Consider the following 21,986-nt stretch of genomic DNA (forward strand, 5'->3'; position numbering starts at 1 on the left):
CTATGATTGCCCCTCTAATAAGAACCATCAATTTTCTCTTTCTTCTTAATCTGAACTTCATCACCATGATCACATTTGTCAAATTCTAAATCCAAGCATCGCTTCACAGAGCCTTCAACACCCCATCCATGATTTGTATCATTAGAAATAGCGGACAAATCAGGTGTAACAAACACTTTCTGAGAACCCTATATTAATTCTGAAAGTTAATTATAAAACAGGAAAATAATTACTAATTAATCAAAATAGCTGAAATTTATACACAAATACCTCAGCAGCATCAACTACAGAATTAAATTCAGCTCCTTCAACCAACAATTTACTGATATTCTCATTAGCTAGAGTGGACAGATCAGTTGTAACATAGGACTTCCGAGAAACCTATAAGTAAAGTGAAATCAGGTAAAAACAATATGAACTATTTCAAAATAAAAAAAAACAGTTAAAGATTAATAAGAAACTATAAATACCTCAGCAAGATCAGCTCCAAAAAGTAGATCAGATAACTTTGTATCAAATTTAAAGATCTGTTCACCCATGTCTTTAGGAGTATACTTGTCAACTATTTCAGGGAGATTACAAACTTTGTTGACAGTAAAAGGGTAACTTCTATAATACTCAATATGATTTTTCAGCTGAAGTTTAAACAATACATTCTGACCCACAAGAATCTCTTCAATAAGTGCAGGAATGGAATTCTTAGGAGCAACCTGCTGAAATAGAAATGAAATTAGAACTCACCAATGATAGAGAACCAAGATTAAATTTCAGTATTTAAATGTACAAACCTGACCACCATTTCCTAAAAAATCAGTCACATTTCTTCCTAACAATTGACTGCCTTCCCTATCCCACAATAACAGAGAAGCATTGCTGGTATGATCAACAACATTCACCACAAACTTGAACCTAAATAAGACAATATTTTTGATATAAATTACTTAACTATATATGAGTTGAATATATATATATATATATTATAATTAATAAATATACAATCAGAGACCAAGTATCATACCTTTTCACTGCATAAGTATGAGTTTTTGTACAGCCCGAACAGTTAAACTTATTGTCCACTTCTCTGACCTTCTTAACACAAGTCTTACACGCCAAAAAATACCATTCACCGTAATGACACTCAACTGACTCGATTTTACCGAATACCCAACATGAACCTTCCTGTGAATCACAAAACGAAATAAACTATTGAAATATTACACAAAGTACTTCACTTGTACATCATCATAATCACCATCAGATTGATACTTATTCAATACCTCTAGGCAAGACAAATCCTCAAGGGACTTCACTTGTAGATCATCAAATTCCCCACCAAGTCTTTGTCCTCCTTCAATGACAGAAATTTGCTGAACAAAACTGCTGTCATCTTTAATTCTACACAAAAAATGAAAAAATTGATAAATGTAGTAATTAACTTCAGAAACAGTTGACTTGAAAATCCAATACATAAAAATGAGTACCTCATCCTAAAATCTTTAACTTCTTTAACATCAGCATTAATCACAACCTTAGAAGCTTGAAAATGTGTAGAAATGCGAATTTCACCTAAAACATAAACACTACAAAGATTACCACAGATAATGACAAATAAATAAGTAAACAATCACAAAATATCAAAATAATGAATAACCTCTAAATAGATTGCGCTTGCAAAACTGAATAATCACAATTGGAATTGTTCCATCACTCTTTTTCAGTTGATCTAGGTATAAGTCAACATTGGATTCCCATATTGTACAAAACAGTTTGTTATGGCTGTTAAGAAAGAAATTCAATTAGTTTAAGAAAAGCTGCTAATAAAATGTGACTGCCCAAATAGTAATGAACTTACTTCTCATCACAAATTTCAATCTCAATCAATCTATACTTAGATTGAGAGATAACTCTACCAGGTCCGGTTATCACACCAATGACATCTAAAAGTAATTCATTAAGATGGACAGAACATAGGTTCAGTACATACAGTGCAATAGATGGTACATTGAATAAGCACACTAAAGTAAATGTCAATAACAAAAAACTTCATACCAAAGAAGGATGAATCATCAACATTTTCATATTGTGATATTTCAGCAAAGGGCTTGAAGTCAAACATTTCTCTCAAAAACCTAAGATCATTAACCTCAACCATCTCCGTCTTGACATTCATTAGCAATCTGAACTGGTGGTTTGATGCTTTGTTTCTGAGAGTATTAGGTCTGACAAAGAAATTTTTAATACAAAATATCCCTCCTTCCCTGATTAGATTTCCAAAATTTTGTACTAAACTGTTGGGAAAAGTAGCTTGAATTCTAGTACCCTGAAAATCAATAGCAAAATATATGTTATAAAGAATAACATCTGTTCTTACTTATACTTCAGAAATCAGAATGTGCTAGCTTGCATATTCTGCATAGATTATCTACCTTGGAGTCATGAAACACACATTCTAAGCTTTTGTCATTCTTATCTTCAGGTAAACCTTGAAAAGCCCGAACACACCTCACTTTGATTGTGGAGGTGGTAATTGCCTTGCTGAGATTGTTAACACAGGTAATGAATGGAGCCATTATATCAGAAGTGGTCCTGTAAAATGCCAATTATTTGGTTCAATTATATACATACAAATTAATAATATAAGCAACTCACACAACTCTGTTATTAAACTCTCTACTTAATGATCTGCAGGTACCTATTTCAACTATCAATAATGCAGTAGTGAAATACTACAATGAAAGATACAAAGAAATGTAATGAAACCATCTATTCACTATAAAGACTGATTAACTAACAGATAGATGATAGCAACAGATGATGACAGGAGTTGTGAACAATGTATATTACAGCAGCCCATAACTATAGATTCCACATATGTGCAGGTATAATGCATCAAAATGGGAGATATCATTGACAGAAAAGGGAGGGTAAGAACATCTTTTACCAAAATGGTAACAACGTATATTACAGCAATCAAAACAATTCCATTCAAAACACTTTTTCTTCTTTCAGTTAAGCAAACCTTATTTTGAATACTGATGTTTACACCTTTTTCTTCTTTCAGTTAAGCAAACATTAGATTTGTGAACAATGTATATTACAGCAGCCCATAACTATAGATTTCACATATGTACAGGTATAATGCAACAAAATGGGAGATATCATTGACAGAAAAGGGAGGGCAAGAACATCTTTTACCAAAATGGTAACAATGTATATTACAACAATCAAAACAATTCCATTCAAAACACTTTTTCTTCTTTCAGTTAAGCAAACATTATTTTCAATACTGATGTTTACACCTTTCAGTTGCATAAACCTGAATCTGAATTCTATTAAAGATAAAAGATGGTGAGAATGAAGATCAAAGGAAATGAGGACCAAAAAATAAGGCAAAGAACATAAGATGGCATATCATCAAAGGTCAGATATACTAAACTAAACTACTGAAACAGCATTATCGTTTATGAATATTGAAGAAGTAAAGTAGAGGACAGTAGAGCTGCAATATAACAACAAATTATTAACTACAGATACAGCCTATATCATTAGACAAAACAGTTGATGAGTATGAGAAATACACAATGGAAGTAACATATACCAAGTAAAAAAGGGATTTCTTGGTTCTTTTAGGAAGATGTTGCAGGATGAGTAAAAGAGAAGCACACTTGGGTATTTATAGATGTTTGGTGATGTATATTTGCAAACACAGCAGAATAAAATAAAATAAACATTGGAAAACATACATAATTATAGGTGAGACCTTTCAAATAACACAAATAAATTATAATAACAGAAAATTAGGTATTTAGAACTAACTTTCGATTAAAAAATAGATGCAGCAACCCTAGACTAAGTTAGTTAATAGAACAATTTAATATATACACACTCAGATTAGATTTTTGTGCATGCTCTATTAATTATAGGCCGCATTAATTGGGTCACATGTCAGCCGCATTAATGACAATTAGTGGCTGTTGCCATATTAATATTAACCCTATTTTGCAGGTATACCAAAAAAATAAACAACTCCTACTGACAGAAGAGCCGCATCTAACCTTGAAAAAGGAAGGGAGAGAAGAATGCTGCAACCAATAAAATAGGTAACCACAGATAAAGGATGCACGCCTATAAGCCTCTTCACATCTGCAGATTTGTGTCTTTGTGTAGGTGAAGGAGAGAGAATATTAGGTTTCATCATCACACAAAGAAGAAAGAAAGAAGATGTGTGTTAGATCCGTTTATATTATACACTCTACATCGAGGAAAAAGAGAAAAGCAAGAAGAAACAACACAAAATAGGTATCTACTTCCATTTATTAGCTTGAATACATTTATTATTGCCAGTTTAACTAAGTAATTCATACTTTATTTTGTTTACACTAAACCTTAACAAAGTAACACAACTAAATAACATAGCTAACTACAAATAGATGATGCACGCCTATAACCCTCTAAAGGTCTGCACATATGTGTCTTTGTCTAGGTGAAGGAGAGAATAATAGAGGCAATCATTACACAAAGAAGAAACAGAGAAGATACATGCTTAATCCGTTTATATTCTACCCTATACAACGTGGAGAAGAGAAAAGGAAGAAGAAAAAACAAAAAATAGGTAACAATTTCCATTTATTATCTCCAATAAATATATTATTGCCAGTTTAATTTTTTAATTTATACTTTAATTTGTTTACAGAAAATCTTAACCAAATAACACACCTATCTTTTGTGGAAAATAGAAGAACATGAAGAATAATTTGCAATTATTTGGTAAGACCTTTAGTTTAAAGAGCTTTAAGAAGTATATTACATGTTTCTGTCATACTAATCAAAATCTGATTTGATCTGCAGGTTATAGTACAAATAATTACATTGAAGCTTGAACACTATATCATTACACACAAAACTGTGCAAAACAGAAGAGGAAGAAAAAGCAAAAAATAGGTAACAACATGAATGTATCCCACTTTAACAACTCTATTATTTTCAGATTAAGATACTAATGTACAAAGGATACATTTGCAGGATATTTGAATCTTAATCTTACTGGAAAAATATGAACAACCAAAAACAGGTACTATTCTTATTTATTAGATTTGCAAACTTGGATATTGAAATAAGGACACTGCAACAATATGAATTCAATGTCTAAGTTTTTCAATCATATGCTTATAATGGACTGTAGATCTATTAAAAATAACATTAAATGATACATTTTGCTTACGCGGCTGAAATTCTTAAACATTAAATGATACATTTAGATTATGCAGCTTTGAAATTATTAAATTAGCACTGAGATATTAAATTCTTAATTTCTATATATTTATTATATTTGTACTCATATTTTGTACTAATATATCCTTTATACTTGTTCAGGTAATTGAAGCATTGGAATTTGCAGAATATATGTAACTCAATCACATTTGAAAAGTTTGATATATTTGATAGTTTGTACAAAATAGGTTTGAGGATTAATAATTCAAACATAGTGAACTGCACAAAACAATCAATAAAGCAACCAAAAACAAATAACAAAAGCAGCACAACAACATTGGAACCATAAATGACAAACAATTTTCGTGAAAACGGCAAAAAAAAAAAATAAAAAAAATTGGACCTCATTTTCCCGCCAAAATGCTGCCAGGTGGCAGACACAAAAACTGTCCCTTTAGATATTGATAGATTCAAAAAATCACATTTTTTTGTTCTTATAAATTAGCCAAAATCTCATTTAGTATTATCTTAATTATAAATCCCAAATGGAGTTTTATTTAATAGTATTTGATGTTATTTGAAATATATATTGCTCTATATTGTTTATGTTGGTTTATATTTGAAGAAATCTGTTTTTTTGCCATACTCAATTATACGTTGTTCTTGAAAGAGTTACAAGTTGTGAAGGATTGAATAGTTTAGTTTAGCTTCATTATTTTAAAATCTTATTTCATGTGCATAATATTAGTAATATATGGTTTATTTTATTTTATTTTATTTGACTCCACTTAGTTCATAATTTAAGTTGTGGCACTGTTTGCTGAATATAAAATGTTTAATTTTGAGTGAGTTGAGAGGAGTACATTTTTCTTTTTGTTATTGTTTATAATATTATTAATAGTTTAAAATGTTATGAATACTTATTCTAATTAGTAGGGGTGATTTCACTACAAATGGATATTTATGTTTTGTTGATCACAATTGTTGAGTTATTTTTTTCCAATTATCTGTTTTTTCCTTTCCTTTTGATATCTACTCACACATATTTTCTTTATTTGTTTATCCTAGTCTAACTAGCTCATACTCTTTTATCATTATTTGTTTATCCTAGTCTAACTAGCTCATACTCTTTTATCATTAGTCACACTTCTTTTCTTTGTCATTTATTTTATTTATTTTACTCCTCTTATATCAAACTTAAAATTATACTATAAATCTTTATATTATTTTGAATTCTTATTTTCTATAATTTCATTAGAATTTGTATTCATTACTTAAAAATCTTATATCCGGTGCATAGCACGGGTGTTAACACTAGTTTATTAAATATCAAGGATCATTACAATATATTTCCTGTATTTCAGGAAGTTCCCAACCTCAAATACAGATATAAACTGCAAAGGTACTTGCTCCATAATCAAACCCAAAATTTACAGAAAAAATTGAAGAATTTTTTTGTGTGTAATAAAATAAAATAAATATAGCATTTTTCCATTTTAAATTATGGGCATATATATACCTCCGTGTGCAATATAGGACTTATTACTCCCAGTGACTGACCTAAAGGTGTATATTTTTCTGTTCTTTTGTTTCTTCTTCCTTCAAACCAAACAAAAAATTTCCGAACATGGCTATTCATTTGCCAACTGTGCCTCAGTCGCTTTCCGGTGCCGGAGCAGACGTTGCAGTATCTGATACCTGATCATCAGCCGATGCAGATATGACAGTATCAGATGCTGCGTCGTCCATTGTCAGATGAGATATTTCAGAAACAATTGAGACATCATCCCCAGAAGCTGCAGCACTAGGATATGAATTTCCATTTGTTGGAGATGGACATCCATTAGCTGATGTAGCTACTGCATCTGAAGTAGATACAGATGCAGGAGATGTAGCCTCCTCGGCTACTGGTTCTGGTGACGTCCCACGACTAAACGAAGCTGCGGAAGATGAGTCTGAGTCATAGACAGGCTGCTGAAGGCTCCAGAACATAATACTTGCCGTAAGAGTCAGGATCATTTTTTGGTTCACCTGCCAATACAACGGCAAGAACAATGTCATTTTTTACACTTGGAAATATAGGGATACACTGTAAACCGACCTTCTAAGGTTGTTGATAGAAGCACTCAAACCATCCCAAATATGCTGGCAGGATCTTTTTTACAAAACTTGTTTAAATCGTTCCTATTCGTTCATAGGTTTACTTTTATGTGTGGGGGTCTATTTTCTAGAATCAAGTGAAATGTTTCTCAAGAAGCAGAGCATAAATTGGACCCTCACCTCTATGATATCCTCAGGCAATAAGAATATAGAACATCCAAGCTTCCTTGCAACACTGATGATATAGGTAGCGTTTAGCTTCTTCTCCTCGTCTATTAGAAAATAACAAAATGTCAAGTTCCCATGCAAAAAATTTGAAAGCTGAAAATATATGATACAAGTCATCTGATAACTAAACAAGGATAAGCAAAAGTAGTTCACGTCAAGTAGAGAATACATGTGAGGTAGTAAGGCCCACTGATAATCCACACGCATACAACCCCAATGACTAGACGGAAAGAGAGAAAATTGTTTATTTGGTAGTAGAAACCTACCACTTAAATGGAATTACTTCTTTTTTGCGGGCCACATATTATAAGCATGTACATAAATTGAATTCACAATCTCAGATATTTTACAGACAGAATTAAAAATCAAGAGGCAACTGAAATTTCAACTTCAAAAAGGCAGCCTAACCCAACAAAGATTATTAATTTCGACGAAAGTGAGATGAGAACTTACCACTCTCACCCTTGGTTACGAGGTTCCAGTTAACAACTCGAGGCTCAACTGCACTGAGAAGCTGAAGAAAGAATAATCCATTTGAAAGGCTCTTGTCCTACATAAGAATTGAACAAATATATCAACAACAGAGGAAAAGAATCCCAGAGCATCTAATTGTGCACATATTACACGTAGAGACAATACATGCTAAAAGGAAAACAAAAGCCTTCCCCCACCTTGAAACTCTCAATTTTACATTTTCTGCCATGACTCCTGACTTTTCGATTGGCCCAGCTCAGTATATCAGCATCACTCATCTCCTTCCCTTGAAATCGGGTTCTTAGTTTTTTAACAAGTTCAAGCATATTATACCTCATCAACTGCCAAAGGAAAGCTGCAAGAAAAGCAAAGGTAATGAAACATGAGCATCAAGCATGCAGCAGCGCAACACTATTTCCACCGAATCGTCAAATTAATTTACAAGAAATGACGAATAGTTAAAACATCTTGGAATGGCCAAAATTGAACAAATAGGCACTCGTACACTTGCAAACATTCATCTTTTATGCCATGTTTTGTCTTCTAAATTTCAAGAGTCCTCAAGTTTAAAGCAATAAAGAGTATTAATGTCAAGTTAAATAAGTGAATATGAATTTAAATCATTGTAGTAATTCATGAACTACTAGAGCTCTTTGCTCATCTATTCATCAAATTGAAAGCTGACTTATAATGTAGAAATATTTGGTTAAAAAAACAACTGCATATTAGTAAATGACTTATTCACCAAAAAAAACAAATGAAAATAGTTCAGATTATAATAATTAAAATTAAAAAACAATGGAAACAAAATGATTTTTTGGCCCGGTTTATCAAAATCTACTCGTCTTCGATGAATTCATGGAGTATACAACAAAGAACTACCATCTTGAGTTTTATTGACAAGAGAAAGCAACCCCTTACCAAGTATAAGCTTCTTATTCCCTTGCACAATATCATTACCAGCCACATTGACTAGGGATAGTTTCAAATTCATCCCTATCTGAACAACTTGGTTGGCATTCTCTACTTTTCGAAATGGCATTTTTATTGGTGGTTTTGAAGCATGCTTCCAGTTGACAGATCCTGGGGAAACTTTTTCCAGCACTTCTAGAAGAACCCACCTGTAAATATACCATTATTTGGTTTAGATATATACTGGAGAAGCTAACAAAATAACCATAAAGTGAAATGCAAGTGCAAGTGTGCAACTCCAGTTCCTAAATCATCACAAGACATGTAGTTCTTGTAGATTAAAACAGAAGAACCCTCTTAAAAGATATGGGATTCAAAGAATGTTGGTGACTTTATGAAGCTGGAATACTAACCCGTTCCTGACATCTTCAAACAAGTTGTTCACATACAAGGAAATTCCTAAGCTATTGATCCACAGGCGGAAGCACCTCTCCTCTCTGGATATTTGCTCATCATCTGTCATCATTTCTGCAAAAGATGACTTATGGCTGTCTGTTGACAAGCCACTCCTGTGGGGGGGGGGGGAATTCATTTAATTCAGAAGTCCAAGAGATTTGAGACACAAAATAAAGGTAACTGTACGATTTATAGGTTTTAATAAACATTAAACCTACAATTTTTAACGAGACATGATAACTACCTAATAGTCTATAATGTATAATTAGAAGAAATGTGTAGATACTACACATCAACCAGCTATAGCTTTTTTTTATCAAAGTATGGTAGTGGCGAAATAAACAAGTATATCGCAAAAACCAGAGATCAGGCACGTAGGAAGCAAATATGAGAGAACGTCTCTTTTGTGATCATGTAATACCTCATTTCCTTATCAGAAAAACTTATAACAATTCATGGAGCATAAAATTGCTCAATAATCTAATTAGTTATTCATTTGCTGAAAGATTCAATGAACAAAGAAAGCATTCTGTTCCAGCACCTTTCATGGAATATTTGTGCAACGAAAGCAAGATTCAAATTGGAGGACCCCTCCGCAATGTCCTTGGGAGTAAGGTATCTTTTGCAGTTCATTTGTTCTGCATGCTCGAGAAGCAAATCAGCCCTTTCATAGGGGTCCGTTGTATCTAAAGTGGCGGGGTTGCAAAACTCCGGTGCAAGTACATTAAGAAGGTAGGCATAAGCCTCTCCATCCTGCAAAACATGGTAAAATGCAACAGCTATAGACTCATGGAAACTATAAGAGAGCAAAGAATCCCGTAAACAATAGATAGTTAAGTCAACAACAACAGTTTTGAACTGCATCAATGACATAAAAAAGTTACCAAAACCCAGAGTTGATCCCCAATTCACTAAGCCTAAAACAGGGGTTATTTGTGGGCTAATTTTCATGGTTTCCCAGAGAAAACCTCTGCATTATAGTAAGCTAAGGGGCGAGGGTAGGGAAAGCGCAGCTCAAATAGTGTGTAATATTAGAAATATCAGAACCAGGTGACACTAATGTCACCGTTAACCCAATCTTCAAATAAAATAAAGTAGGACAGTTACAATATATTATCAAAGAAAACAAGCAACCTTCAGATCAGAAGAAAAGTTTGTCACTGTCTTTTTGTAGCCGCCTTTCTTAAGATGGAAATTCATCCATTTCAGCAGAAGTTTTTCAGGAGCAAGCGACATAAGCTCCTCAACATCCTGCATATATCAATGACACCTGATCAAAGTGTACAATTTAGCTCAGCTCTGATTTAACATTTTAGAATGAATAAAATATCAATGTAGAGTCATAGAGTCAAAGGAAGTGCAGCCTATACAGTGTTGTCGTCCACAATTTCTAAAAGCTGGGGAGTCTTTCTGAGGTTGAGATCTGCCAGTAGTTGGATCTGAAAATGCAACCAAATGCAAGGAAAGAATATAAATACGTAAAGACTCCACAATTCCAACGAAACTTGCTCTATTGTACAAATCGTAGTAACCAGATCCTCTTGAAATCCCTTTCAACCTACTATTCAAACAAAAGAAACTGATACATTGAGCAATGTTGTGAAGAAAAACAAACTAACCTTTATAATTTGAGAAATTAATCCCAGTACCAGATGAGGCTGCATGAATGAAACAAGTTGCATAATGGAAAAGTAATATAAAATAATAGAACCGTGTACGCAAGCCTAAGCGATCTCAACTTACTCTTCCTTCAACAAGATCTTGAGTGCCAATATTGACTACCGTGCATCCAATAGCCTTTGCAGAGTTGAGGCAGAGTGTGTGATTCTCATTTCTTTCCCAAGGGTTGAGTACCTTTTTCGTGTTGATAGCCCGCTCATCTATTGTACCAGGCACCGCTACATTGATAAGCTTGCTGAAACAACCAATAGAAAATTAAATTATCCAAAGTTACCAACTCTGAAGTCAACCAGGTATGAAACTCTGAGACTGCTTAGTTCAAGTATGAAATACCATAATAGTACTCCACCCTTTGCAAGGTCAAATAAAGCATTTGTGGATGGATCCATTGGAAGGAACTGCTTCAAAAATGGGTCATCCCTGAGGTATATATTTATATGTGCAACATATGAAGCCCTTTCAGTTTCATGAATGGTGTGAAGAAGAGTTGTTGTGGTTGCCTTCAGGAAGGATGAAGGGGTCTTTGATCCCCCGGATTTTTCATTGGCTTTATTTCGTTCATCTTCATATGACTGATTATTTAATGCAACAACAGAAAAGTAAATAATCATTTATCCAACTACGGCTCAAGCAGAAAAAAAAGTGCTATCTATCTACTACAATTATCGGCAAATTTTCCTTGATGCGGTCACAACACTACAACCATTTGGAATCAAATTCAAAGGTAGCACCTTCCACTTGCCTGGGATATCACCAACTTAAAAGTGGGAAGGATAAAGAAAAACTTACCCTGAGGAAGCTTTCAAAATCCACCTCGTCATTGATATCAGAATGTGATTCTCCCCATCGTTGTCTAATCTCCTCCTCGTTAAATACATCATTCGAACTCTTCAGTTTCATGATTAAGGAGGGTATATCTCCAACCGTAACTTTACCATTCTCATTTTTCAATGCCTCAAACTGCCCAAAACAAAAACATAATCACACAACCCCATGTATCATAGATCAATTGAAACATAAATGCCCTTTGGCTGGCTTGCTTCAATTCTGCAAATCAGAATGCAGGAGCCATTGCCCAAAAAAAACAAAATCAAACAAAATTCAAGTCCGGAAACATATCACCTGAATCCAGATTGAAAACTATTTATTGAATTAAAAAAAACAAGCGATTCAGGAAGAATACTTTGGATTTAAGGCCTTGAAGCTCGACTTGCGTGAACTGGCTGTGAAGTTGATCAGAAACTACAACTCCCGCAAATTTAGACATCCTCTTCTCGCCCCGCGCTCAATCAAATCGCGGGGAAATAAAATTTGTCACCGATCACCCTAAAATTTGGAAATGGGCTATGCAGCCCCAACGGTCCACGATCCCGAGATTAATCCCTGCTCCAATCCAATAACACCAACAGACGAGAAAACGTAAGCGGATAAACCAACCATGCAAAAACAGATTTGGCAAATCTCCAATCAATCAATGCGCTTCAATTCCCCACAAGCGGAAATATATGAAATTCAATCCGGCAATGATTGAAAATAATCAATGATTTAAAATGCAGACGTTGCAGGATCTCGAAATGGTAAGAGAAGGACGATAATGAAACAGGAAACGCGTTGGCGAGCAGTTTTCAGGATTACATGCATACCTGTAGAGACAATCCGGGATTTTTGGGGAATAGGATTTTGATTTCTCGATCCCTTATTATCGGCGTTGTAAGGTTTTGACTGTGCGACGCTGAGTATCTCTTGCAGGAATGGAGGTGGGAATGCAATTGCAATGGGTGAAGGGCGAAGAGGAGAGAGAGATTTGAGAGGCAAACAAAACACGCTAAAAACAGAGGCCAGTTGTGGAGGCCCAGTTTCGATAAGGCGCGTGAGGCTGTCGATAGCATCCCAGTCGCTTTGCATTTCTCACCACCTCAGTTCACGTTCTACACGTCACCTCTATTTTCGTTATTTTCTGTTTCCATTCATTTTATTTATTTTTAAATGGTGCAATTGTAAATACAAATAATGGTACGTGGGCTATCAGATAAATACGAGCCAACCTAAAAATTGTCGGGTATCACGTACCCGATATCCAAAATAACGGATCATGAGTTCGGGTTCGGATAGTAATTTTCCTATAAATTCAGGTATCGAATTACTCATTTTGAGTACTCTATTATCCGATTTTACTGAAGTCAAACTCCATTATATTCAAATTGCAATTAGAGATTGCTCGTTTTTAATTTCTTGATTTCCCCTATGAGCCTTCTCTCTTGTCTCTACTCTACTGTATCTCTCTCTCGACGAGGGCGAGTCAGCGACGACAACTCTTATTCCATTTAACGACGTCATGTCACCGTCATCGTTGAGAACACCAGCCACCTCTACATTTAACATCATCGTCTCCCACTCTAATTCTCTTTCACATTTTGCTTGTCTTTGAATTTTATTATTTTTAAGAGACTATGTCAACGTGCATATTCACAAAACTTTGGTAAGTGCTAAAATAATGCCTTGCTCAAAATACTTTTTTGTTAGCAAGATATCATGAAAAATAATAACTATTAGATTTTGAAGGCTGCGTTCCATTTTTTACTTGTTTTTTTTATATTAAGTTTTTGAGTATCTGATTTTTCATGATCGGATACCGAAGTCAGGGTACCCGAAAAATATTTCGGATTCGGGTATTAGTTAGGCAAAAATCGGATTTCGGATTTTGATACCTGAAAATCAGATCGACTATTTGTGAATACACATTTGGACTCTCTACGCACTTACGGGTTTGGATAGGGGTGGGAATATGGGTACCCGACTAAAAATATCAAGTACCCATATCTGAAATTTGTCAAAGCGTATACCCAACCCGACCCGAAGTGTGTTTCGGATACCCGAGTACCCGACACGGTTATCCAAACCCAAATAATCGGGTACCCAAATATCCGACATTGTTCATGCAATTGAATTTTTTTCTATATTTTAATAATAAGCTAATAACTATAAAATTAAGTATACATGTATTAAATAAAGCTAAAATTCTCATTTTTAATCAAAATGAATGAAATTATTTTATTTAATTATTATGCTAATAACTATTTTGTTGTATTTATTTTTATTTTAAAGACAAATCAATATTATGTGAATATATAGAACATTCAAATTAAGTAATATCTTTAATATTACATTTATTTTATATAAAATATAAAAGAAGTAGTTGTCGCATTTAATTTAAAACTCATGAATGACTTTATGAGAATTGACTATGCATAAAAATTAATAAACATCGGATTAAAATAAGCAATCAAATAATATACTGTAATTCATAAATCATAGTAACATTTAAATAAATAAAAAAATCATATTATAACTCTGATTAATAGTTAGGGTGTGACATGCTTTGAAAATATGAAGTTCTTGTTTATATGATCTGTTCAAAGACAATTGTACATTATATAGACGGGAAAAAAAATTTAATAATAAATTGGGTATTAATCGGATATTTGGATATACCTAATACCCAAACGAGTTACCCAATACCCGATATTTCTTAAACTCTATTACTCAATCCCATGCTCAATCACATAAAAATTTGATATTGGGTATCTGATACCCTGCAGGTATCAAGTCGGGTACGAGTTAATCCAATAGCCGATTCCATATTTCCACCCATACGTTCGGGTATAAAAATCAGGTTCGGATATCCATATCCTTATTTGTTTAATAGGAGTATATCAAAATACTTGATATATTGAATATTAATCCGTACTTTACATGTTTTTAAGGCCTTTATTTGATTAATATTCGGCGACAATCAAATGTAGTATGTTTTTAATAGCATATTTTATATGTTTTGGTATATTTACGTCTTTTCTTTGGTCTCCAACCTACGAGAAAGAAGTCCAATACCATGATGATGTGGATAAAGTTTTCCATATCATTGTTTTTAATTAAATCTGTTCATGTTTATTGATTTTGCCAAATTTCATAATTTTAGAGGCAATTATATCTTAAATGAATGACGTATATGCTTTTTTTCTAATAATTCAAACTGTCCTATAATTTTTATTTTTTTAGATTTGTAAAATTGGTTGTTAACTTTAAATTTTCACTATCCAGATATGAATAAATTTAAATTGAATTTGTTTTCAAATCTAACCGAGCCCAGTTAGTATTAAATTATTGACTTAGGCCCGACGCTTGGACTTGAAAAAAAATAAATTGTTAGAATTTTGGAATATACTTGTATTTTAAAATTAAAAATACTACAGTAGTTGAATCGATAAAATTGCAAACCCGCTCCGCTCCGCTCCATTGATTTTTCAGTTCCCTCTTCGTAAACACAAGCGATTTCAAGTCTGAATTTCTCTCCATTCTTGCCGGTACGCCAGCAGCCGGCACAGCTGCCGCCGCGCTCACTGCCTCTTTTTTCAACCATCGAATAAGTAAGAAATTCATGTTCATTTTCAATTTTAGGTTAATCAGCTGTATTTCCACCTTTTAATCATAGTGCTGATAGAATTCGAAATCTCAGAAAGCGCTGAAGTTTCCGCGACGATGAGCATCGTACCGAAGGAAACAATTGAGGTCATAGCCCAGAGCATTGGCATCAGCAATTTATCTCCCGATGTGTTGCCTGCTCTGGCTGCCGATGTCGAGTACCGTATTCGAGAAATAATGCAGGTTAATATAATTTCCGGTTTGCTATTTTCTCAATTGTTGATTTTGCTTTTTTTTGCACCGTTTTGATGTATCCAGTTGGTGCCTGTAAGGTTTTAAACTGTGAATTTGTTGCAGGAATCTATCAAATGCATGAGGCATTCGAAGAGAACTACTTTAACTACGGATGATGTTGATAGTGCCCTTGGTTTAAGAAATGTCGAGGTGCTTTTATTCAAATAGAATTTTCATTTATAAACTCATGATAGTATTAGATGGAATAGTGTAATTATCGGTTTGGTTTCCGAAGTATGATGGTTCTTGTTGGTGAAACTATTGGTAATTGTTTGTGATTGTTGGTTGTGGGTTTTGACAATTTTGTAGCCAATATATGGATTTGCTTCTGGAGACCCACTGCGATTCAAGCGAGCCGCAGGGCACAAGGATTTGTTCTATATAGAAGAAAAGGATGTGGAATTCAAGGAAGTATGTGATCACGAATACATGCTGGGCAAAATCTTTGACAATTGTTGTAACATTATTAGTCTCATTTGTATGTTTTTACCTAACTTAGGTGATTGAAGCTCCTCTGCCTAAGGCCCCATTGGACACCACCGTAGTTGCTCATTGGTTAGCTATTGAGGGGGTTCAACCTGCAATTCCTGAAAATCCCCCTCCCGAAGCTCTTCAAAGTATGCATATATCTTAGTGCGGTATCTTACATTTGTATATGCACATGTGTTAAATACTGTCGATCAGCATGTTCCTTCTATGATAATCCTCTATCCTTTTCCACCTTCCTGTTCTTGACTGACCAAATACTTATATGGCAACACATATATATTTCTTAAAGTTCATTTTTTGTAAAATGATGAGTTGTTTTTTTGGAAGTGCTTTCACTTCCTGCGGATAACAGAAAGACTGAAGTCAAAGAGGATGGAGCATCTGTTGACATTAAATTACCTATAAAGCATGTGGTTTCACAGGAACTTCAGGTGCTACTGATGGTTTTATTTACTTTTTTATATGCCTGTCGAGAAGATAATACATCTCATGTTTTCTTGCCTTGTGCTGCAGCTTTACTTTGAAAAAATTACCGAGTTGACTGTGACCAGATCTGAGTCCCCTTTATTTAAAGCTGCATTAGTGAGCTTGGCAACTGACTCAGGGATTCACCCCTTGGTTCCTTATTTTACACTTTTTGTTGCTGATGAGGTAAAACTCATGTAATCTCCATCTAGGCTAACAATGGTACCATATTATAAATGCTGAACAGTAACAATGGCAGGTTTCTCGGAATTTGAATAACTTTTCTCTACTTTTTGCTTTGATGCGTCTTGTCCGGAGCCTTCTTCGGAACCCTCATATACATATCGAACCATATGTAAGTTATTCTTGCATATACTCCCTTTTCATTTCTTTTGCCCAGTTCAGATTTTCTTGCTTTCTGATTTATATAGATTATAGTGTGTGTCATAGTGTTCTCCGAGTACTAGGTGACTTTAATCTTAGTACTCCCTCCATCGCACTTTAGAAGTCTCATTTGAGTTCGGCACGAGTTTTAAGAAATGGAAATGAAAGTTGGTGAAAAAAGATAGTGGGATGTGGGTCCCACTTTTATATATTAGTTTTCTAATAAAATGTGAGTGGAAAAAGGTTAGTGGAATGTAGGGCCTATTACCATTTATGGAATATTCCAACCGGGACTCCTAAAGTGGGACATCCAAAAATGGTAAACTGAGACCGCTAAAGTGGGATTGAGGGAGTATAAAATTGGCCTTTGGGTTCTTTATTTAGTTATATGTTGGCGCGTAGTAGTTTCTTTGCTCCTTAGGTCTCATTTAAACACTTGAAGCTGCAATTTGTGTATCTTATGGTGCATGACCTTTTGCTTCTCAAGCAATTTACTTTTTTCTTTTTTTTGAATTAATCTCCATGTATGTTGAATTCTGATACTTCAAACTTCTAATTAGCTGCACCAACTGATGCCCTCGGTGCTGACATGCCTGGTTGCTAAAAGATTAGGAAATAAGTTCTCTGACAATCACTGGGAACTGAGAAATTTCACCGCTAGTCTAGTTGCTTCAATATGCAAGAGGTGAGAGATCGTCATGTGTACCTTCCATTAGATAATGTATGATGTGGCTCTCTTCTGTTTCTCTGTAAAAGTTGGGTGCATCATGTGTCTTTGCAATTTGCTTCAACCTGCTAATCTATCATCTCAATATATTTTTTGGCTAACTTCTTTATGGTACTACTCTGCAGATTTGGCCAGGTTTATTACAATCTCCAGCCACGTGTGACCAAGACAATGTTGACTGCTTTCATCGATCCATCAAAAACTCTCCCTCAACATTATGGTGCTGTTCGGGGGATAGCAGCCCTCGGAGCTAATGTGGTATTTCCCCCTTTTTTCCCCTCTCGATGTTTGTGACTATGTATGTATTCTTTGTAATATCCATGATAATTTATACTATTTTATTTGCAAAAAATGCACAATGTGAAAATACGAGACTGTGCACACTGCCAGAACTATATGTTGTGTTGTATAATACTATGGCCCTTATCTATCCTAAGATGACATCTGTTAAATATGCTAACCAGGTTCGATTACTTATTCTTCCCAATCTTGATCCTTATTTGCGTCTTCTGGAGCCAGAAATGCAACTAGAGAAGCAAAAGAATGAGATCAAGAGGCATGAAGCCTGGCTTGTATATGGGGCTCTATTGGTAAGATATATTGACCCATTTTTCTCTGACAAAGAATGGTTATTAAAAATATCTTTTGCATTGTGCATCTGTTGCTATATGAGAAGGTTCTTCCAGATATATATGAGATTTTTTTTTCAAATTCCTATTTTCTTTGATGATACTTTGACTTTGTTTTTCTGCTGCCATCTGTAGAAGTATATTGAGGACCTTTTTTGAAAGATGTCTAATAATCCTCTTACTATTTTTTTACATGCTCTTTCACGAATTTCATTAACTGGAAATATTTCAAATGTAATAAATTGGTACTTTTACTTCCAGTTTCATTGTCTGGAGATAATTTGATGGTGAGTGGCTTGTTAAGCATGACAGTTGGCAATTGTTAAAACTGCATGATGTGTGCAAACTATTAACGAGCCTACTGTTTCTCCTTAGGGGACTTTTGCATTATAAATTGTCTTCTTTGGGGGCACATGGGAGTTGTTGCCTACTATGTTAGTTAGGAGTAGTGATGTTCTATGATGTGTTCTAATCATAGAAGGTTCTATTATCTTGATAAGATTTGGGAGGATTCAAATTAGTATAACACTCGTCTTGTTAATACTGAAATACTAGTAGAGTGCTCTAAGCCCTGAAGTAGATCAAGATGTGTTATCATTTTAGCAAAGGCCACTTACTATTCTTCCACTCGGTACAACAAGTGGAGGACCTATGAATTTATAATTATTGACGTTCAACATCTGAACTGCATTTCATTTGTTGCTATGATTGTGGAATGGAATAGCTGTATGTACCCCCAAAGGTTGTATTTACTGGTAGCTCTGTCCTTTCTATTACCGAGATTGTCATTGCACATTTGGCCCCAGCTGAATCTAACTGATGAGATACTGTCTTATTAGCGCGCAGCTGGTTTGTGCGTCTATGATCGGCTGAAAATGCTACCTTCTCTGCCATCTCCACCTGCACGTACCGTCTGTAGGAGCAATAGCAAAGTCGTGACTACTTCTTCAAGTATGTTTCTCTTAAGCTTTACGGCTTTACTTACTGCTTCAATGAAACTGTTCATCATTTTATTTCTTAGTACTCTCGTATAACTAATATTTGGGGTTGCGGTGGCTCTTGGGTCTGTACTTCAATTTGAAATAATGTACTAAATATGCTTCATTTTCAACTACTTGTTCTTCTGTTTAAAGTAGTACTCTGAACTCAAAATGTGACCAGCATGAAAATGAATAAATCGTTTGCCGTCTTGCTAGCACTATCCTAGGAGGCTGATTAATTAGTGGGATTCATTGCAATTTTGAAATTGCACTTCCTTCCATCAATGGTGAGAGTCTAATGCATTTATCTGCTCCAAATTGTGTTCAGATAAACGTAAAACCACCATGGATAACATGATGCACCAACCACCGTTGAAGAAACTGGCAACAGACAGCTCTATGGGTGCAAACTCTCTGCCGGCGGACATAGCAGGAGCTAGTGGTGGATATTCAACAAATACTGGAGCTGCAGACTCATCAAGGGCTTCAGGGAAAAACAATGTGGCTGGATCAAGCAGCAGAAGAGAGATAGTTGGTGGTCAAGGATTCAAGACTTCATCTGCTCTTGAGCAGGCGTGGAAAGAGGATACAGATGCCGCACAATTGCTGCCCTCACTGTATGAATATTTTGGTGAAAGCATGTTAACATTTGTTCCGTTACCCGAAGCGTCCTTATTCTTGTGATCTTTCCTCCACCCCGAAAGCCTACACAAGAGAATTAGTGTTTGCGTCGTCTTTTTACAGATATGTTCTCCCTGGTTAGTGTTCTGTTCTTCAGGAACGAAGATCACATTTCCAAAATACTAATGTAGATTCATTCGTATAATTAGGAAAGATTGTTAGATTATATGCTATCCATGTTTTGTAGAACTCTGCACAGATTATGTTATGTTCTGAAATTCAAGTAATTTCGTTAACTATGATTTTCCACTACTATATATACTGCTCCAGTATAGTTGTACGCACCCGCTCTTCATAAAATATAAGTACTCAATTTTTCCAGAGGATAAATTTGGTCGCCCCGTTGAAGGTTTGTAGTGATAAATCGCAAAATCTACATTTATCCGATTCATCATGTACTATTATATATAGTTAATTGCCAGAAGACAAAAACATATAGATTCATTAGTTTCAATTAAGTTGCATTTGATTTGATTCAACAATTCGAAGATAAAACACAACACATGATCATGATGTTGGTGCAGTGTAGAAGAAATCATGGAAGTTTTCAAGCAGTAAATAGATACACAATAACACAAACCATATTTATTTTCTTTCAAGGTACATAAACCAAGATAGCAACGTTCAACAAATGAATAAGATCCATGGAAAGGATTACAAATGGCAAAATGGCGTACAATCCCATAAATATTTCGAAGATGTTTTCATTAACAAAAATGTAATATAAATATTACATAAGAGGGTTCCAATGTAATTCACTGCTTCTGGCTTCCCCTGTAACACTCAACGATGCAGGGTTCATGGGCACTTGGAGATCTCATTCCGCTTCATTCAAAATGGGAACAATCAGAGGGTTCATCTGTGCCAAGTATACTATCGCCCACCTGCGCATGCACAACATACAATCTTACAACTATGACAAAAATGAAAAAAGAGTAGCCCACTAAATCAAGAAGACATCTCTTTCTACCATTTATTATATGAGCAGAACCAAGAGGCGAGACTATTCACTATTTTATTTTGATGTAGATAAGAGGAGGATACATGAGGTTTGAGAAATGCAAGTACCCAGTTAAAAATGTCTAGCAGTGTTTTGGCCTACAAGTACATTCTAAACTCTCATATTTGGATTTTGTAGTTATCTTACCTAAAATGTGTGTTCTTATCATGTTTTGCATTATCTATCCTCCCTGCCAAAAAGCCCCTTAGTGTCCAACATTGTTTGAATCTAATTTTCCACACATAATGTGACATCCATCAGGTCATTTTTCTCAAAATCAATTATCCTGATTCTAGCACTCCTGAAATCCTTAATCATCCTCAGTTCTAGCCCAAGCCCACTGCCCACCCCCACCATTACTTTATACTTATACAAGTTGAGAGAGAAATGCAAAAATGTGCTTTCACAGTTTCAGGTAACATTCCTTCCCCAACACATGCTTACATGAGAAAGAGAGATGGTATGCAAATGGGCTGTTATGATCTGACCTAAAAGGTCCCAAACCCCAACTAAAAGCCCATCAAACTTATGTATAAGTCTACACCTAAATAGTGAACAACATTGCTGTCAATTAATGTATAACCAAATTTTATGTAGTTGGTTATTCCCCTCAATGTGTGGACTAATGATAACCGAATGTCATACTTTTTTATCCTTCCCACATTTCAATGCTTATCGAAAAGGCAATAGTACCTAAAATGTTTTATAAAATGATAACAATAAGAGAAAGTCAAGGATTGTGCTAAGAAGAAGATTTGTTTTCTCAAGGATTTCGAGACAGGAACTACAGTTTTGCTGAAAAGAAGATCACTGCCACCAGCCCGTTATGCACATATACACATAATCCAGTTAAAGGA

At 34.7% G+C, this 21,986-nt stretch overlaps 3 protein-coding genes and 2 long non-coding RNA genes across 9 annotated transcripts; 2 read left to right on the forward strand and 3 right to left on the reverse strand.

Annotated features, from left to right (window-relative positions):
• Positions 1-14: 14 nt before the first annotated feature.
• On the reverse strand, positions 15-1,031 carry LOC121754337. The gene is made up of 5 exons (XM_042149713.1): positions 1,027-1,031; positions 789-909; positions 471-710; positions 271-381; positions 15-188 (listed from the first exon to the last, which is right to left on the reverse strand). The coding sequence occupies exons 1-5, from the start codon at positions 1,029-1,031 to the stop codon at positions 15-17; spliced, it is 651 nt and encodes a 216-aa protein (XP_042005647.1).
• Positions 1,032-1,086: 55 nt separating this feature from the next.
• LOC121753734 lies at positions 1,087-2,542 on the reverse strand. The gene is made up of 4 exons (XR_006040488.1): positions 2,427-2,542; positions 1,482-1,566; positions 1,278-1,395; positions 1,087-1,179 (listed from the first exon to the last, which is right to left on the reverse strand). It is a non-coding gene; the product is annotated as an uncharacterized LOC121753734 (long non-coding RNA).
• Positions 2,388-5,504, forward strand: LOC121753732. Of its 3 annotated transcripts, XR_006040486.1 has the most exons (12): positions 2,435-2,553; positions 2,689-2,750; positions 2,880-2,924; positions 3,134-3,202; positions 3,307-3,420; positions 4,006-4,100; positions 4,150-4,299; positions 4,484-4,612; positions 4,694-4,767; positions 4,849-4,941; positions 5,023-5,071; positions 5,374-5,504. It is a non-coding gene; the product is annotated as an uncharacterized LOC121753732 (long non-coding RNA). The 3 variants fall into 3 exon arrangements; XR_006040485.1 differs by lacking the exon at positions 2,689-2,750 and having other exon boundaries at positions 2,388-2,553; positions 5,374-5,502; XR_006040487.1 differs by lacking the exons at positions 2,435-2,553; positions 2,689-2,750; positions 2,880-2,924; positions 3,134-3,202 and adding an exon at positions 2,928-2,948 and having other exon boundaries at positions 5,374-5,501.
• A 993-nt stretch (positions 5,505-6,497) lies between these two features.
• LOC121756316 (fimbrin-1-like) lies at positions 6,498-12,868 on the reverse strand. Its single transcript, XM_042151823.1, has 15 exons — positions 12,705-12,868; positions 12,245-12,444; positions 11,851-12,021; positions 11,395-11,633; positions 11,125-11,296; positions 11,001-11,039; positions 10,752-10,820; positions 10,516-10,632; positions 9,923-10,134; positions 9,339-9,494; positions 8,935-9,134; positions 8,211-8,368; positions 7,993-8,089; positions 7,492-7,583; positions 6,498-7,242 (listed from the first exon to the last, which is right to left on the reverse strand). The coding sequence occupies exons 2-15, from the start codon at positions 12,326-12,328 to the stop codon at positions 6,865-6,867; spliced, it is 2,184 nt and encodes a 727-aa protein (XP_042007757.1). The 5' UTR covers positions 12,329-12,444; positions 12,705-12,868; the 3' UTR covers positions 6,498-6,864.
• Positions 12,869-15,323: 2,455 nt separating this feature from the next.
• LOC121753773 (transcription initiation factor TFIID subunit 6-like) lies at positions 15,324-20,365 on the forward strand. Of its 3 annotated transcripts, none has more exons than XM_042149023.1 (13): positions 15,324-15,485; positions 15,560-15,723; positions 15,838-15,924; positions 16,084-16,185; positions 16,274-16,391; positions 16,591-16,694; positions 16,777-16,914; positions 16,988-17,083; positions 17,673-17,797; positions 17,965-18,097; positions 18,304-18,429; positions 19,308-19,419; positions 19,777-20,365. In XM_042149023.1, the coding sequence occupies exons 2-13, from the start codon at positions 15,598-15,600 to the stop codon at positions 20,130-20,132; spliced, it is 1,623 nt and encodes a 540-aa protein (XP_042004957.1). In that variant the 5' UTR covers positions 15,324-15,485; positions 15,560-15,597; the 3' UTR covers positions 20,133-20,365. The 3 variants fall into 3 exon arrangements, with proteins under 3 accessions (XP_042004957.1, XP_042004958.1, XP_042004956.1); XM_042149024.1 differs by having other exon boundaries at positions 15,575-15,723; positions 17,965-18,094; XM_042149022.1 differs by having other exon boundaries at positions 15,325-15,485; positions 15,575-15,723.
• The last annotated feature ends 1,621 nt before the right edge of the window (positions 20,366-21,986 follow it).

Source organism: Salvia splendens, chromosome 11, assembly GCF_004379255.2.
Source record: "Salvia splendens isolate huo1 chromosome 11, SspV2, whole genome shotgun sequence".
NCBI lineage: Eukaryota > Viridiplantae > Streptophyta > Magnoliopsida > Lamiales > Lamiaceae > Salvia > Salvia splendens.